This window comes from Aptenodytes forsteri, unplaced genomic scaffold (assembly GCF_000699145.1).
Source record: "Aptenodytes forsteri isolate BGI_AS27 unplaced genomic scaffold, ASM69914v1 Scaffold526, whole genome shotgun sequence".
Classification (NCBI taxonomy): domain Eukaryota; kingdom Metazoa; phylum Chordata; class Aves; order Sphenisciformes; family Spheniscidae; genus Aptenodytes; species Aptenodytes forsteri.
In genome coordinates, this window is record NW_008794596.1 from 374,271 (window position 1) to 391,395 (window position 17,125).

At 35.6% G+C, this 17,125-nt stretch overlaps 1 protein-coding gene across 5 annotated transcripts in view; it reads left to right on the top strand.

Annotated features, from left to right (window-relative positions):
* The window catches only part of CCPG1 (cell cycle progression 1), a 23,543-nt gene continuing 6,418 nt past the window's right edge, over positions 1–17,125 (top strand). The window contains exons 1-8 of one of the 5 annotated variants that reach the window (XM_009272670.1): positions 1–447; positions 2,526–2,597; positions 8,072–8,186; positions 9,181–9,260; positions 9,464–9,671; positions 10,621–10,767; positions 13,884–14,138; positions 15,004–15,015. In XM_009272670.1, the coding sequence (XP_009270945.1) occupies positions 400–447; positions 2,526–2,597; positions 8,072–8,186; positions 9,181–9,260; positions 9,464–9,671; positions 10,621–10,767; positions 13,884–14,138; positions 15,004–15,015 (937 nt within the window). In that variant the 5' untranslated portion in view covers positions 1–399. The remainder of the gene's footprint in view (positions 448–2,525; positions 2,598–8,071; positions 8,187–9,180; positions 9,261–9,463; positions 9,672–10,620; positions 10,768–13,883; positions 14,139–15,003; positions 15,016–17,125) is intronic. The other 4 variants (XM_009272672.1, XM_009272671.1, XM_009272673.1 and 1 more) reach the window with 4 other exon arrangements.

Below are 17,125 nucleotides of genomic sequence, written 5' to 3' on the forward strand. Positions count from 1 at the left end.
TCAGATACCCACGTAGTTAGATCCTGAAGCTTTTGTTTGGGAAGGGAAGACAGGTGTTTAATGCTCCGTGGAGCCTGAGGCCATGGTTGTGTATTCAGTAGAATTGGTTTTATGCAGTGCTCAATTACCTGTCAGTCTGTGATCTGGATGGAGAGGGAGAACACCATAGTGTTTATGCTGAGTTAGCCAGGGCCCACGATCAAACGCTGAGTTAGCTAGAGGAAGACAGACGTTGCACTGTCCAGCGCAGAGTCTGCTGTTAAAACTTGCCCTTTCAAAATTTGCAAATGCACTTGTATCAACAGATTTTTTTTTTTTGTCTGTTAAAGGATTTGCATTATATGACTTGATTGTCTTTCATCTAGCACTGAGATGCACTAAACCTGGAATTGCCACGTTATGAAACCACAGTCTGAATTTCTTCCACAGTGGAGATCAGACTTGCTAGTAAGGACTGGGTAGCTGCCTGTACTATATTTGTCCCAAACTGTACTTTTTGTGGTTATGCAAAAGGCTTCATTTTCAATGACAATAAATTTGGTACTCTTATGATCGCTCTGGTCACTGAACTGTAGAATAATTAAATGGGAATGTTTTTATACTGATGAGAATTCTTAAAAGATAATTTCAGAATACCAGTACAGTTTTTGCAACATAGCCAGCGATGTTTCTGATAGGTGGTAAGTTCTGGTACTAGTAGTTACCTTCCTCTGAAAGGAATGCTGCTGCTGAATGCCTGGTCAAATTCAAAATAATTTAATGACAGCAAGGAGATGTTATCATCTCATGAGAACTCTGGAATGCAGTCTTTGCCATTTGGGCATTTGTTATTTTGATGATTGAAGAAGTATGATTTTAAAAAAATCATGATTTAAAAAAAATTTTGATGATAAAATACAGTATGATTTAAAAAAAAAAACCCAAAACCCAAACAAACCCCAAAACACCCCCCACCCCGATGTTCCCTAGCTGAGATTCCAGGAAAAGCACGAATGAAGGAAGAAAAAGATCTAAAGGAAAATGACAACTGTATTCAAAATAGGGCTTTATAATAAATGGAAATCCAGTTTCTCTGTAAGTTTGATACCTAAGTTGATTGTTAGTGAATATTTTTGCTTTATAAACTGTGATTGTGATTGTCACCATTGCCTTTTTTACAGAGGAACCCCAAATATATTAGTTGAAGTTGATGAGGAAAAAGTGTTATATTAGAAAAACATATGATAACTACCATAATGCAGAGATATGAGACAAATGGTTACTGTATTTTTTAAGAAACCTAAATGGAATTGGAAGTTTCATATTTTGTTGTGCAAATTTCTGGCCACACTGGCATATTTAGATGTTCTAATTCAAGGTTTGTGTGTATATTCTGTGTTAACAAACTGGGAGTAAAGACACGATTGATAATAAAGTAGAGAGTGAATAAATTTGAACAAATAGGTGCTCTTCTCTATGTTCTTACTGGAAGTAACTAGCTGTGGGAAATAAAGCAGGTGTCTGAAGTTCTCAGAACTCTCTGCTTTCACAACATAATCGTCATTTTATAGAAGCTTTATTGAACCATGATTTCTTTTGCTGTTTTATTACCTTGGATGCATAATGTAACACACAATTGATTGGAAATTGTTCTATTTTTGGGAAATTTTTTTTCCCCAAGATAAATCTATAGTAAACTTTATTTAACAACTTGATATATTTTTATTTTAAGGAACAAGAAATGCCTTAAATTTCTTTTTAAAGTCTTTCTGTTAGTTAAGAACTTTAAAAAAAATAATCCGAATGTGTAACAATAATGAATACTCTGTATTCCTGGTACAGGAGGAGAAAAAAACAGACAGCTGCAGCCAGACAGCTCTCTTCTGAAAATAACTACCAAAGTCATCCGGTAGTATTGTAACAAGTAAAATTTGTACTTCAGTTTTTTTCATTCTGTTTTTGTGCTCTCCAGATACTGTCTGAATTTTCTTCAGAATCGGTATATTTGAGAGTACTTGAAAGGAATGAAAGAAACGTGAATATTGTTTTGCCCAGCAGTTGAAGAGAATTAGTTCCAAAAGATCCTAATTTGTGTCTTCTCAAAAAAACCACGGTGTTTTTCTTGAATAAACTGTACTTCCTGTGCATGTAACCATTCAGAAATGACTTCACCTTCTGAAACATGTCTTAAACAATGATGCTACAGACAAATTTTAAATTTGATTATTGATTTATTGGCTAGCCTTCTGCATGTGTGTTTTTAGCTAGTCTAAGAGCTTTTTGGCTGGCTAAAATAGGTATGTACCTAGCAAAGCCATGTGTTCTCCAAGTATAAAAAAGGTAATAGGAAATATGTATAAAATAATATATTTTCTTTCTAAACTTTTATTATATCTTTTCTTTTTTAATTCCACAATAACAAATTGTGAGTTAGTGTAGTGTTCTGTAACATCATGATTTGGATTCTTCTGTTTTGTTTATTTTTTTTCAAGAGAGCAGTGAAATTACATATCTTGCATGTTAAAGGAATCTACTTTTACTTGCAGTGTGCTTTGAAAATGTCTGAAAATTCCAGTGACAGTGATTCATCTTGTGGCTGGACTGTCATCAATCATGAGGTACCCAATCTCAAATTAATAAAGTTCTGTCAGTTTAAGACTAGCCACATGCAATAGAATATTATTTTAACTTTGTAGTTTTTGTTTAGTGTGGATCTTGCATATCAACAGAGAATATAGAAGAGAGATTAAGAAAACATAAAACTACTGTTTAAAAATATGTATCCTTTATTATAGCTTATAGCTAATGAATAAGAAAACATAAAACTACTGTTTAAAAATATGTATCCTTTATTATAGCTGATATAAATTTTGTTATTTAAAAGAATAATTTTTTTCTGCAAAGGTTTTACTTTGAAGAATTGCTAGAATTTTAGTGAGATGCTCTCCTTTGTTCCATCTTTCCTGAAAACATTGATATTCTATGTAACTTGTCTGTTGTTGCTAATATATTTCTTCTTTTCCTTCCAAATCCTTCTCCCCACCCCCCCCCCCCCAAAAAAAAACTGTCTCCCCCCCCCATCCCTCTGCGGCCCCGGGAAAAATATCTCATACAGAAGGGAATGATTCCATGATTTCTCCGAGTCTTTTCTACCACCAAGGTATCTGATCCTACCTTTAACAGTTGCTGTTTAGGAACAGCCCTCTGTCCTTACATTCTGTCTTTCTTATGAAAAAATAGGACAGGGACGAGTTTATGCTCAATGACTAGAATATTAGAAGAAGGCATTTTCAAGGCTCATGTGAATGCTATAGTTTGTGCATAACTGACTGCTTTTGTTCCTGACTGGAACAGTCTCTCTCTTTGAGTTGAGCCTCTGAGCTCAGGAGGTTGAGGACTGGCATAAAGACATCTGTGAGTTATATGCTGCCTCTAATCTTTTGTATTGCTTCACTCTGCTTATAGAATGCAGAAGGCAGTTTGGAGAAAGATGCGCATAGGCCTGTTGGGTCTTATTTGCATGATTTTAAGCACTTTCATTTGTGTGGAATGCTGTTCTGCATTGAGAAGGAAAGATACGGGGAGTTTAGAGGGTTTGGGGTCTCCAGAAATCAAGTGTGTTGCAAAGACTGGTTGGAAATCCCTTGGAGAGGGTTATGTAACAGAGACTATGTAGTTATATATTCCATACCCAAGATGCTGGAGTTTTCCCAGGCTTTCTTGCGGCAAGTGAAATCTGGGGGAAGCTACAGTGAGTAGAGGAATACCAACATTTTATTAGGTTTATTGGGAAATGAAGGTGATGGGAGGGCAGGGCAGTGCAGGTCTCCTTACATCTGTACTGTAAGGTCAGGAATGAGAAGTATAGCCTTCTCGGAGCTTAAAATGATGATTGGTGAGGGCTTGCCATACTTACGCTTGGAGGGTCTTGAAAACTGTAACAGCCTGAAAGGCTTGGAGGTGGTAATAGATTCTTCTGTGAGAAGGACTGAGTTTTGAAGTGACTTTCTTTTCTGTTTTCCAAGGACTCGCAGCAGCTTTTAGCACAAGTTCTTTGCAATTCACGTTGGAATTCTGGGTTTCCTTGGCCCTACTGTTGAGGCAGGAGAGTGCAAGGCATAAAATATGTAAAAATAACCTGGATATTTGCACCTTGTGGAGGAATTCATATGGCAGTGCAGGACTGAGCTAGTGGCAGCAACTAAGAGAATGTTGTTTGTTTGTTTTTTTTTTCCATTAGGCAAACTGTCACTGAAGAGACAGCTCCCATAAGGAAATATACAAAAGCAGTCTAATTATTGTGTAAGGAAGTTGTGATGGTAGATTGTGTGGCAGCAGGTAGAAGGAGTTAACAGACTGTGTGCAAGGCAAAAAACTGTTCTTGGTTCAAAATACCTGTTGTCTTTTAAGACCTATTCAATTGCTGTATGGAGCTCTATCAAATTTGTATGACTTCACTGGTGTTTCTGTCCATCTTTTGATCTCTGCTATAGCTTCATTTATTAGGCATACTTTTATTTGGGATGAAATGCTAGAATTCCCTCATTCTTTGATCAAGTCTTGGGGTATAGCTATTTGTAAAGTCACTATTATGTCTGTGTAGCCCTGGTTTAATTTGTGTGTTTGTATTTCCTGTCTTCTGATGTTTGACTAGTTGTATAAAGTGACAAGGGCTTTATTAAAACAAAAGTAATTTTTAATTCCTAGTAGAATAAAGCTTGAGACAAAAGAAAAAAAGTGAAGCAATTAAAGGTCTGTTGGGATGGGATTTGTTGTTGCCTAGGTGTCTACAGGGTAGTAGGTGTCTGAATCTGATGTTGGTTTCTAAGTTTGCATTATACAGATTAAATCAATACAATCAATGGACTCTAGAGCACAGTAATTCTTATGCTAAGGTCAACACATATTTGATCAAATGACTTGCTGTCTTGACTCCACTGACTGTATTGATTGTAAATGTGCCTTCAACAATTCGCTCAGGTGTAGACACTTGAAGTTAGATAAGATTAATGTTTTATCGTATTTTCCTCTAGCGGTGAACAAGGCAGGCCTAAGTTGCTCAGAAACTCTGAGAGGCCCTACCTATTGGTGTGGACCTGCAGTATGCTTTCGTCCTTTAGTCCTGGGGATTTTTCTGTCTCTTCAGATCTTGGCTGATGCGTGGGTGTATTATGGGGGTTTTCTTTGTTTTGTTTTAAGTATTTAGCAGTCTTGTAAACTGAGCAGGTTATTGAGGCAGAATCCTCAGAGCAAATGGGTTAACTGTTTTCCTGGAATGACACTTACATATTGGTTGTCTGTATCTTCTTGTTGCCTGCCCCAAAACATTTTCAAGGAACAGTACTTGAGATATTTCATTCATAGGAGGAAAACAGAAAATAATGGGAAGAGATCATGGGTAGTGATCAGCTGTTTCTCCTTCACTGCATACTCCCCTATTTGCAGATTATAATGAAAATCTGGGTAATTCGAAAGGCATGCCATTACAAGCTTGTGATTGTACTCAAGTTTTGAAAGCTCAGTTCAGTTTCAAAAGCAAGAGACACAGTTTGTGGCTTATAAATGTTGGGCCATGGTTTCATTTCTGTTGGCAGCAAGCTGGTATTTAAGAGGTGGTTAAAATTACTTTTCCTTGTTTTGGGTCGGATGACAAGTTGGGAATCGTGTCACCAAAAGAGAAACAGAAAACTCACTCACTCCAGTCCTCAAGACCAAGCGGGATACAGGAGTGCACAGGCTGCCGGACTTTACAGACTTCTAATAAAAGTGAAAGGATTTAGATGTTGGGTTACTCAGCTGTGAATTGCAGGCTTTATTTTCATACTTGGGATGGTTATTTTACACTGTAACTGAAAATGAATTATGCAGTCTAAATAAATTAAGATAATACAAGATTTATAGGAAGGCAGGGATTTGTCTAGCCAAAGCAGAACAGATTTCTGTGCTGTAGAGATTTTCTGTTCCCAGTTATTCTTCCCTGATTAAAAGGAATAAAATAATTCTGTTCGGGGTGGGAAAACACTGGTGTTTAAGAGCTTCCATTATTGGCGTTCTCCCGGCAAGACAGCTTTGAATCTGAGCATGAAGAAAGTAGAATGAATGGGATGGCAAGATACCCTTCACACACTTGTTATCCAGGGAAGGGGTGGCATGTGGACTACTGTATATACTTTGGGGAAATGATTTGGATACTTAGAAAAGGGATAGAGCTAAAGATTGGACAAATTTGGAATACTACAGTATTACTCTCTCACGTATTGTTGCGACCTGTATTGTGGATTTGTTTTGCCATTTACAAAGGCACCGAGTTAAGAGGGGCAAGAAATGGCAATTGGCTAGATTGTGACTGCAGAGAACCGACAGCTGTGTATACTGAGTTTAATACCTGCTTTGAACAGAGAAGTGATGCTGTGTATCGTTGGACTACTCTTAAGAAAGCACTTGCTAATTTTGTGTAGGAGTGTAGGAAAAGGGGTGTAGTGAGGAGACAATATCCTTTCTCAACCTCTTTGCTGTTGATGAAATGAAGGGTGATGGAGGTCTAGCAACAGATTAAGTGAACCGGAGAGTTCAGACATCCACACCAGACTGCACGTGCTTAAAAAAGGATGTTGTGGAGCCTGGACAAACTCAATTTTTGTTTTTCTTTTTCTTCACACTTAAGAAACGAAAGTAATGGTTCTATTACACCAGAGAACAATTGTCATGTAATAAATCTATACACCTATCTATAAAACCCAACTGAGCCAAAAACCCCAGATAATTTTGTATTTCCTTTCCTGAGATTTCACTCAGATTTTAATAAGTTCTAATGTAAGTTACTTATAATTGAGCGGTGAATTTCTGCAAAACATTTGAGATTGAAATTGTGATATTTTTGTAGTCAAAAGAAAAAAATACAAAGTATTTGTCAAATTACTAAAGCAGTTAATTTTTTAAGCCTTTTAAAAAGGAACAAAACTTTGTAATGTGATTGTGGAATGTATCTTATGCAACTCTTTTTGAGGTATCTGATCTTCCTGAAGTACAGTCTCCTCTTAAAAACAAAAGCATACATGTTTGCTTGAGTCCTGAAATGAGGCATCTTGGGAAACTGATCTGGAAGTATTACTACTACTGTAATTTCACACCTGCTGTTGCAAAAATAACTATCTCTGTTTACAAAAACAGCTCAAGTTATTTATGGATCAGAGTGACTCAGTATTTTTCAGTTACATTTTGCATGTTTGTAGTTTTCTAATAACCCTACTTGTGTTCCATCAGTTCTTTTAAACAAAAATTACAATATGAAGATTAAATATTTAGAGTTGTCAGCCATATTGCTTGCCTTTAGTGCCCTGCAGTCTCCGAGCGTTGTTTATCTTCAGTTCCTGTTTTGCTCTGAGGTTGTTGCTGACTGGCAGCTGGCTAATAACTAAAGGTCCTTTCTGTATTAAAGACAGAAATCCAATTTAGATTGGATTATCGAATTTATTTGGATATCCAATCCAAATAAATATTTGTTTACCCAGTGTCAGAGTTGTACTATTAAAACAGCCATTCAAATTTGCTGATAGGAATTGAGATGGAGTAGAGTTATACATATCTTTTCCTGGTAGTAGTACTTGTTAGAGTTCACGGTGGTACTCTTGGAGTTCCATTTTTGGGGAGTGTGTGTGTATTTACATACAATACATGGACACGTGTGCAAGAACTAGATCCCATATTCAAAACTCATTTGACAACCTCCTCTGTTTCTCTAAATTCTACTTAATAAAATAGGTCTAATAAAGCTAATAGAAAATAGTTATTTTAAATACTTAGCATAGTTGTTAATTGATGCCTAAATTGCTTTTTTTTCCCCCTAGAATTGTTCTACTCTGCCTTTTTTTCAATCATGGTCATAAGTATTGCACACTAACAGTTGTTTCCCTCTAGTTAATTACTTGGTATTTCTCTTGCTTTGCTTAAAGTCGTCTTCAGTTTTAGAGTTGATTATTCTTCTCTTCTGTTTTTATTATTAATATTCTGTTTTCTTTGTAACCCTTTCCTTCTGCTTTACTGATGGAAACTCCAATAACTGTAATGTTTATCTAAAATGCTTCAACTCCAGGGTTCTGACATAGAGACAGTGACTTCAGAAAATGGAAGCACAAATGATAACCATGAGTTTGTTTCAGAAGAATATGTTTCTTTGCAAGAAGAGGAGCAACCAATTGATTTGCAAGGTAAGCTATTAAAAGAGGAGCAGTTCCATAAAATAGGTAAGTGTCTGTTGTAGCATTGGCACAAAACTAGTATTTTTAATAGAGTTTGTATACTTTGTAGGCCTCTGTCAAAGTACTTGCTTCATCAGTGTTACGGAAAATATTCCGTCATCAACTTTATAAAAGTATTTTTTCTTGAAATAGATGAAATTAGTAGAATGTCTTTCATTTGTAAATACGTTAGATGTGTTATAGAATAGTATGCACTGGTGTTGCTGGAAAATAGTTTATAGAAGTGATGTTGATAAAAGAAATTCACTATATTAAACATTCCTTAATAATGTCATAGATCAAATAAGAGTAATTTGGAAGGAACCATCAATGCTTTTACACCTAAAAAATAACATTGTGGCACTGTGTTAGCATTTCTTGAGTTGGAAGTGTAAGTCTGGTGCATATTAATATAATGAAAATCCTTCTGCTTACTTTAATTACTAAATTTAATACTCAATTTGTTAATATTGGCATGACAACACAGATGTGACAGGTTCAGTATGCAGTTGACTAAATTTGAGCTTGGCCATGTTTCCAGATTCATAACCTCTCCTTGTAGAAACAGGACTAGACACCCAAACTGCAGTGACTATCTGGAAAATATTTTAATTATCCTACCATACAAATGTACTGTGGTATCAACTTACAGTGTAGTGTTGGTTTTTACCTAACTCTGCTTTTCAGTTACAGGTTACTTGCATTATGATCAGTATGAGCATTTGAATTTAAGTATCCTCCAAAACATTGTATTACATAATGACAAATTGGATTCTGATGTTTGTTAGGGGGATATTAAAAATGAGATTTAGTGTATTTTTAGAAAAACTTCCCTGATATGAGTAGATAATAGAAATCGGTCACAATTATACATATTTTAATATTATACGGGAGTGGGCATAATTTGTGGAGTTACTGGTTTTAATCCGTGTTTGCTTGTTTTTTCCTCTTTTTATTTATATAGCTCAGTGCAACAATGATGGAGAGATACCAGTGGTAGATAATGCTCTCTCTGCTTTTGAGGAAACTCAGACAGTTCCAGAGGTAAATTACGTTACGTTATTCAGAAGCTTCTGTAAGCCCCATCTGACAATGCCAAGCAATATTTTGAAGGCATTAAAATAAAGATACAGATTTTTCCTTTCTTTAAAGCATTAAGAATTCCTGTTACTTTAAAAAATTACTTTATATTGTACATATCTGAATAATTTTTACATTTTCCATTTTTACATTGTCCATTTCCCTAGGGAAAGAAAGAAAAAATCCCTGATGATGGGTCCTGCATTGGAACTATTAGTGATGATTCTGACATTGTTACACTTGAAGCTCCAAAACCAGAAGAAAATCAAAGTCAGGAGGAAGCTCCAGCTGATGCTGAAGAAGCTCGAAGTTCAGAGGATTTTAACATGGGTTCCTCCTCTAGCAGTCAATATGCATTTTCCCATCTAGAAACTGGTAAGAGCAATAAATTACTAATCAACTGTGTGCAAAAATGTCACCCGGGGAAAAAAATAAAAAATCTTTGCTTAGGGAACCTTCTTTCTGTGGAGAGGGAAAAAAAAATTGGTCTTGTTGAGTACACGTCCAAGTATTTGCAGTCTCTAGGACAACTCTAGTTGCCTTAACTCTAAAACTTTGTCCAAATGTATATCTGCAATCTTTTTATTTGGAAGTGTTCTCTCCCATCAAATGTTCACTATTTTAAATGGAAAGTAACTTTCTAGCATATTTTGGAGAATTAAAATGACTTCTAGTTCTTGGAATAATTGTAGGTTTTCTCTTGGCAATTTTTTTGGCTTTTATGGAGTTGGCATAAGTAACTAGCAACTGGGAGAGAATTGATTTTTGGGGCCATGAGGACTAATTTTGTAGCATGACTACAAAAACTTTTTGCTTACCTTCATAGCTATGTAGAATATATGTATTTTTTAAGATGCTCCCAGTACTTGGCAGAAATGCAATGCATGATATTCAGGAGGAAGGATATGAATATTTGGCCAATTAAAAACAAACAAAACCCCAACAAACCCAAACAAAAAACCAGCGTTGTGTTACTCTTCTCTAGGTCTCTAGTCTTCCTTTTTAATTCTGTTTGGCTGCTTATTTGTAATCTTTTCTGTTCTCTTTATTCTCTATAACACTTTTGTGTTACTGACTTTTACCTTTCACAGTAAGTTTATTACAAGAGCAGGATTTTTCTTAAAATACTGTTTTATTTTAGAAGTAGAATAAAGCGTCATTAAAGGTTCATGTACCTGTATAGTATCCATTGGAATCAGAAAATGACAGCTTAGCATCTAGTTATGACCAGTGATGATTCGTAACAAAGCTGTCACCTTCTTTAAGTCTTCTGGATGACTTAATTTTTAACTTAAAATTTAGTTGACTTTCTTTTTTCTTTTAGGGCTGAGTTCTAAATTTTTTTTTTCCCTCCCATGTTTTTTGTACACAAAAGTCAGTTGGCTGGAGAAGCTGAGGAAGATTCCTGATTGTGTAAGGGGATGGGGAAATGAGGTGAAAGAGCATGTGTCTCACAGTCTTCCTTTCCAAGGTGGTGTGATTAAGTTTGATCAGCTTGTGTAAAGCTGATGGCTTGTGGCTTGCATGGAGTGTTCTTGAAGTTATCAGTAGCAATCTGACTTGATCTTATAGTAGTGATATTCCAAACAGATGCTGAAAGCCAGTCCTCACTGAAGAATTTGGCTAAGTGTCAGTGTTGTATTTGCTTTTTTGAAAAATGTTAAACGTACATGTCAATTTGGAATGGGCATCAGTAAGCTTTGTAATACATTTTAATATGTGTGCTTGACCATTTAAATGAATGGTTCTTGTTGGATTCCAAATCTATGTGTGACTGGCAAAAGGAATTTCTTCCTTCTAACTTAAGCTGATTTCAGCATGGTCTTTAGTGCTGTGCGTTTGATTGACTAAGTATTATAGAAAATGTCCGAGTACTTTAGCATTTATTAAATGCCAAAGTTTCAGGAGTCAAAATTTTCATGCCACTTTTTGGCAATGGAAATCTTTGTCATCCACTTCTTGTTGAGTTTTCTATTATGTTGGAAAAGGATGAGCTTCAGATTTTCCTAATGTAGATACTAAAACGTTCTATGAGGATTTTCTGCCACTTCTACTTGCAAACCAATTACTGTTCAGGCTGTCTTCACCATGCAAACAGAAATGTTTTAATATTGCTTCATGAAGAAGTTAACTAGCAGAAGCACTTCTATACTGAAATAAACTGCATCTAGGCTTGAGACATGTCTGTGCAGAAATGTCAAAGAAAATCACATTCTTAACTTCATTGGTTACATTGTTACTTCATGTGGTTTCTAGTGTAGATCTGACACTTCAAAATCATAGCAGAAGCTAGAATTTTGGACTGCTACTGTGGTCGCACTTTGTTTCATTTATACTCCTTTTCATCCTGTGAATGTTAGAGTACAGCTTTGTACTGAATTCCTAGAGCAGCTGTAAGGCAATGTCATTCTTGTCTGAAAGTGTAATGCTGTTGACAACTTGCCAGTAAGTGCTTATGAATGGCTCTAAATGTCTTGCAGCTTTTTCTCTTTGCTTTCTGGTTGTCTTTTTTTTCCTTTCCTATACTTTGCTGTCCAGTGTATATCAAAGAATTTCCCGTTAGGCTAGAAGCAGCTTGTTCCTTAACCGCTTTTGTATTCCATGTGCATAAGCTTCTTTGGTTGTTGGAAAAAAAACTAAAAAACCAAATAGGCAATAATAACACCTGTCTTATTAAGTATGTCCTGTAATAATCCTTTATAATGTCTGACCTCTGCATTCTAGTGAAAATACCTCTCTCCTGACTAATTTCTGAATGCTTGTCTTTATTGTCCAGGTTTGGGGAAGTATGCATCTGCTTAAATGACTGATTCTAAAATAGCGTCCTTTTCTGCCAAGCTATATAAAGTAATTTAAGAATCTGCATGTCAAGTAGCTGTTTAAGTGATTTGTCTTTATTGCAATGTCTGCTTGGTCAGTCTGGTTTGACTCATTGACTAAAATGGATTTTTTTTTTTTAGTAAGAGGGGAAGTTATCTTTCATTATCTGACCTGTTGCTTGTCCATGGAGTCAGAAATTAGACATGTATTCCAGATACTAATTGGTAATCTTTTCTGGGGTTGATGCGATCGCTTCTGTGAAGTTGGAATTTATTTTCAGTGAAGAATCTTAACTGGTAATGCTTTTTATAGAAAATGGCTGGCACTGCTTGGCATTCTTGTCTATTCAGTGATGTGTGCATGGCTTTGCTCAAACAAATGATTTTCAGTTGTGGAATGTTCAAGGACAGTAAATCTGTATTTATACTTTTACACTTGAGTGATGATCTCTGATATGACGATGAACAACCATATTTCTAGAAGGGGCATTAGCATTGTGTAATTGCAGGCACCAAATTTAGAACTATCTGAGCAGGAGCACTTTGTCATGTGCTGGAGGCTTCATTGATCACACTGAATCTATTTCAGGCATGTGAATTAGGTACGTGAACATAGATATTTGAAAGCTTCTTTTTCACCCTGCTACTGCTTCCTCTTGATATTTGCCTTACACTTGAAAATGATGCTTTCAAAGGAGGGAGATTAAATAATCATTACTTATATACTGGATTATATACATTTATTTACAGTACATGTAGCAACCATTTGTACCACTAAGAGCAACAAGCAATTACAGCTCTGTTGTTACTTTCCCGGTTAGAATATATGGCTTTTGGGCCATAGGAACATGAACATGCAAATGGTATCACAAATACCATTTTACGAAGATGCTATAGAAGATTTTTTTTTTTATGGTTAGAATTTGTTCTTATCTCAAATCTTGGCCGATTCAATCTTCCAAAACATCAGTCAGGTAATAGAAGTGTTTTGGATTCAGAGTGTTAGGGGAGGGACAAGCACAGAAGCACCTGAGTGGTTCTTTTCCTGTGCAGTAGGGGTTGAAAACGGCTTTTTTAAAAGGTGGGTAAAGACGTTAATAGGTAGTATATGGTAGATATTAAAAGTAAACAAAATTACATATTTAAATAAATTTGCAATGCAAAGCTTTGTTTGGATATTTATAATACCTACATTAATGGAACTTTTAATGGAATTTTGTCTGCAGCTGCATGTAGATCACAGAATGAAGTTTTTTGAGAGAATATAATAAAACCATGACTGTCTTTTAGGAGGCTTTCTTTTAGCAAGCCTTTCTGTTGCTCTTTTGTTATTAAATAGTTCAGTCTCAGTATCTGTAAGAGAAGGAAAACTGGATTCTTAACCTTTCTACTTCACAAGAATTTGCAGAGGCAGTGCATGTAGGTGCTTTAAGAGGCAGGATTGGCTGAAAGAAACACTAATGAGCGAATGATAAGGTATGGGGAAGTGCCATACAGTCTTTTGCTGATGATTTCTTGATTCTCTATCTTTTCCTTTTAAAAAATGAATTTTTAACTTTGGAGATCAAGCATTCCTTGAGTAATATCCAGCATAAACTATCACACTGAGAATTTTTATTTTGTTTTTTAAGGTTCTCTAAGATAAATGCCAAATACATTTTGCATAAATACGATGGATTTTGGTACTCAAATTGATTTTTTTTTTTTTTTTTTTTTTAAAGCAACAATTAATGCATTTTGAAGACTGTTGTTCTATGTTGGTTTTCAGTTTTTTTGTCTCAGGCTAGCAATGATGAATCAAGTAGTGATGAAACTAGTAATCAGTCCAGTCCCGCAGTACGAAAACGTCGGGCTAAGAAGAGGCTGATCTCTAGCTCCGAGACTGAGGGTGGGTCACCTGCTGAACCAGAGTCTGAACCTCCCAGAGAAGAGCAGCGCAAACGCCAGTTCAGTAGTGGCCTTAACAGATGCATCATACTAGCTTTGGTGATTGCAGTCAGCATGGGCTTTGGACACTTCTATGGTGAGTTTATAGAAAACAAAATACATAGAATCAACATCTTACATAACAAATACCATTTTATTGTGCCTCTGACTTTTTTTTTTTTGTCTTGTTCTCTGCTAACAATCTAAACCTAAAAATGAGAAAAAGCAACTGCTAATGTATGGATAATATAGGGAGGCCCTTCAGTGCTGCAATTGTATTTAATATACACTACTTTAAAATTAAAGTAAATAAAAAGAAATTAACTTTTGGTTGCCCTTCCAGATAGAAATTTCTTGTTGTTCTTATAATGCAGTGTGTACCCTTCACTTTTCACATCTTTTTTCTTTTGAAATAAATTTGTGGTAGTGCTTATCATTCCTAACAGCATTCACAGAGTTATTTCAGGCTTTTGTCCCATATGTACTAATCTGGTAAATGTAAGAGCAAGGCATGTTTTTTACAGGAGTTCATAGTATCAATATTTTTCTCTCTCCACTGTAGTTGTCCTTGCAATTCCAGAGTGGTTTAGGGAATCCAGGATAGCAGCAGTTTTTCTGTGTTCAGTGCGTTGCCTAAAGTTGAGCGTTACACAGATTGTTACTACATTTAACAAAACAGCAGGACTCATTACAGACCTAAATGTACGTAGTGCAATCCTGATATTCTAAGATACATATGTTATGATAAAAATGATAGAGGGCATTTATCTTTAATAGTAATTTTCAGTGAGTAGTTTAGTTTTATATGAAAATGCGCCTTCATAAGAAGACTTGTGATTGAATTTGAGACTGGGAATGTGATTCTAATTGGATTTGATTTTTGACTAATTGTTAGGGGTCTAAATTTTGAGATTTATACTAATTTTCACTTGACCTGATTTTTATTTTTTTTTTGTTCTTAGGTAAACCTGAAGGTAAGAGTCATGAGTGATGTATTGTGGATGCTGTGCTTGCATTCAGATTTCCCTTTTTAAATGGTGTGTGTGTATGTGTACACACACATCCATGTATGTATGCATACTTACATTTAAAAAAAAAAATAAAAATCAAGTCTTAAGAATTACTAGTGTATGCGGGATCGTAGGAATGACTAATCCAGTCATGTAAAATACTTTTTATTTAGCAGCTGCAGCTAGTAGTAGCTGGTGTAAAAACTGATTGATGTATATTGGCATGCTAGAAGCAGAGAGGAGCACAATGGCTAGACCAATCTTTGATAGTGCTTTGTGGTGGTAACTTGAGGTTTCACTTCTGTTAATCATTTTACTGTGTTTAAATTGGGGTTAATGATAAATATTATCCTTTTAAAGAACTTTGAGATCTATGGATGAGAAATAGATTTTGGAAATGAACTCAGGGTCACATCTTTATTACGGGATTCACTTTGACTTGTTCATTCATTGAGTCTGTACTTCGAAATAAAAATTGTCATCACTGATGACAGTGCTGACAGCATTCTCAGCAGAAAGAAGGCAACTCTGTGTGGCTTTAGTTTTTGCTTCTTCAAGTGAAAGTTTTTCATGGTTATGTGGTAACTAATCTTTCTACCACTAGAAAGGAAATCAAATCCTGCTTTCCATCTTACTGGTTTTTTTTTGTTTATATTTTGAACACAAACTTCCAAAGAGAAATCCATCTCCCTAGAGAACTACTTTGCATTTTTGTGATTCAGCTTGGAATGAATGTTTTCCACAGCTGTCTTTTAATGCTAGGCTAATTGTCCTGTGAGAGGATTGGAAAGGGTTAGTTTTTATGAAATTACTTTTTTTGGGGGGGCGGGGGGAGGAGGGGGGTCAGTTATCAGTATAGTGTTTTCCCTTTAGCTACAGCTCCAGGACCCCTTTAAGACTGTTAAAGATGTAGAAAGCAACTAGGATTAGGTTTTAATCGATAACTGTATCCTAATCAGTATTAAACTGAGTTAGCTGGCTTTATGATGCTCTAGGAAGGAGATCTGAAAGAGGGCAAGCTTTCCAGGAAAATAGGTACCTGGAAAAACTAAAGTTGGGAAGCCCTTGCCAGAAGAGTGTCTCCTTATGGACATTCAGATATTTAATTTTTTTCTTTAACCAGAATCTGCAAAAGGGAATATTGCTATAATGCTAGGGATTTGGATAGATTACTTAAAGAATCTGAAGGATACTGTGACTTAGAGTGCCAGCTGGAAACACAAACCAATTACTGAGGAATTGTGCGTCATTACATGCATTTTCAATGTCTTTGCTACCCTTTCTGTGTTGCTAAATGTCACTTTTGCTTACTGTATGTAAATTACTATTCTTGATAGAGAAACAGACTTCAAGTGTTTTTCTGTAATTCAGGTTCTTCTTAACGTGAACCCTTTACACTAAATGATGATTTTTTTTCAGAGGCAGTCTTCAGATTCTTAGGATAAATGGACTTCTTCAAAAGTATCTATAAAACATAAATATGAAAAACAAATTTCCTGTCAGTATACTTAAATTCACTTATGCAAGGATCTGTGCTTCCAATAAGTGTTTATTAGGACTCTGCAAACTTAAAATCATTGCTGTAAAAACGTTGCTTTCCCTTAGCTGAATTGAACTATTGAGGTTCAAGTTGGTTTAATAGAGCATTGTCTGGTTTTAGGTGCATACTTGACAACAGAGAGCACAAAAAATTCCTCAGTATAATAGTATTTATGGAATTTCTTCTGTTTAATAATACACCCCCCCTTTCAATACAGAAATAGAACTCTGCATATGCTGCATTGGTTTTGAAAGAAACACCTAAAACTTGCTGTTGCCATCTGCTGTAGAGTCAATTGAAGAGAATCTTAAAAGCAAAGAAATAAAAACTACATCAATGTTAGGATTTACAGAACTGTAATAGATAGGGAAGTACCAGTAAAGAAGTTTTACTTGAGGGAAAAACTTGGTGGCTAGTACAATGAAGATATTTTTTCAGAAAAATAGTGTGTCTCAGCCTTTATCTGACAATTGAAAGATAGGATATTTGCTTACTCCTCAGCCTTCACTCATGGATAAGAATGACAAGATAGGG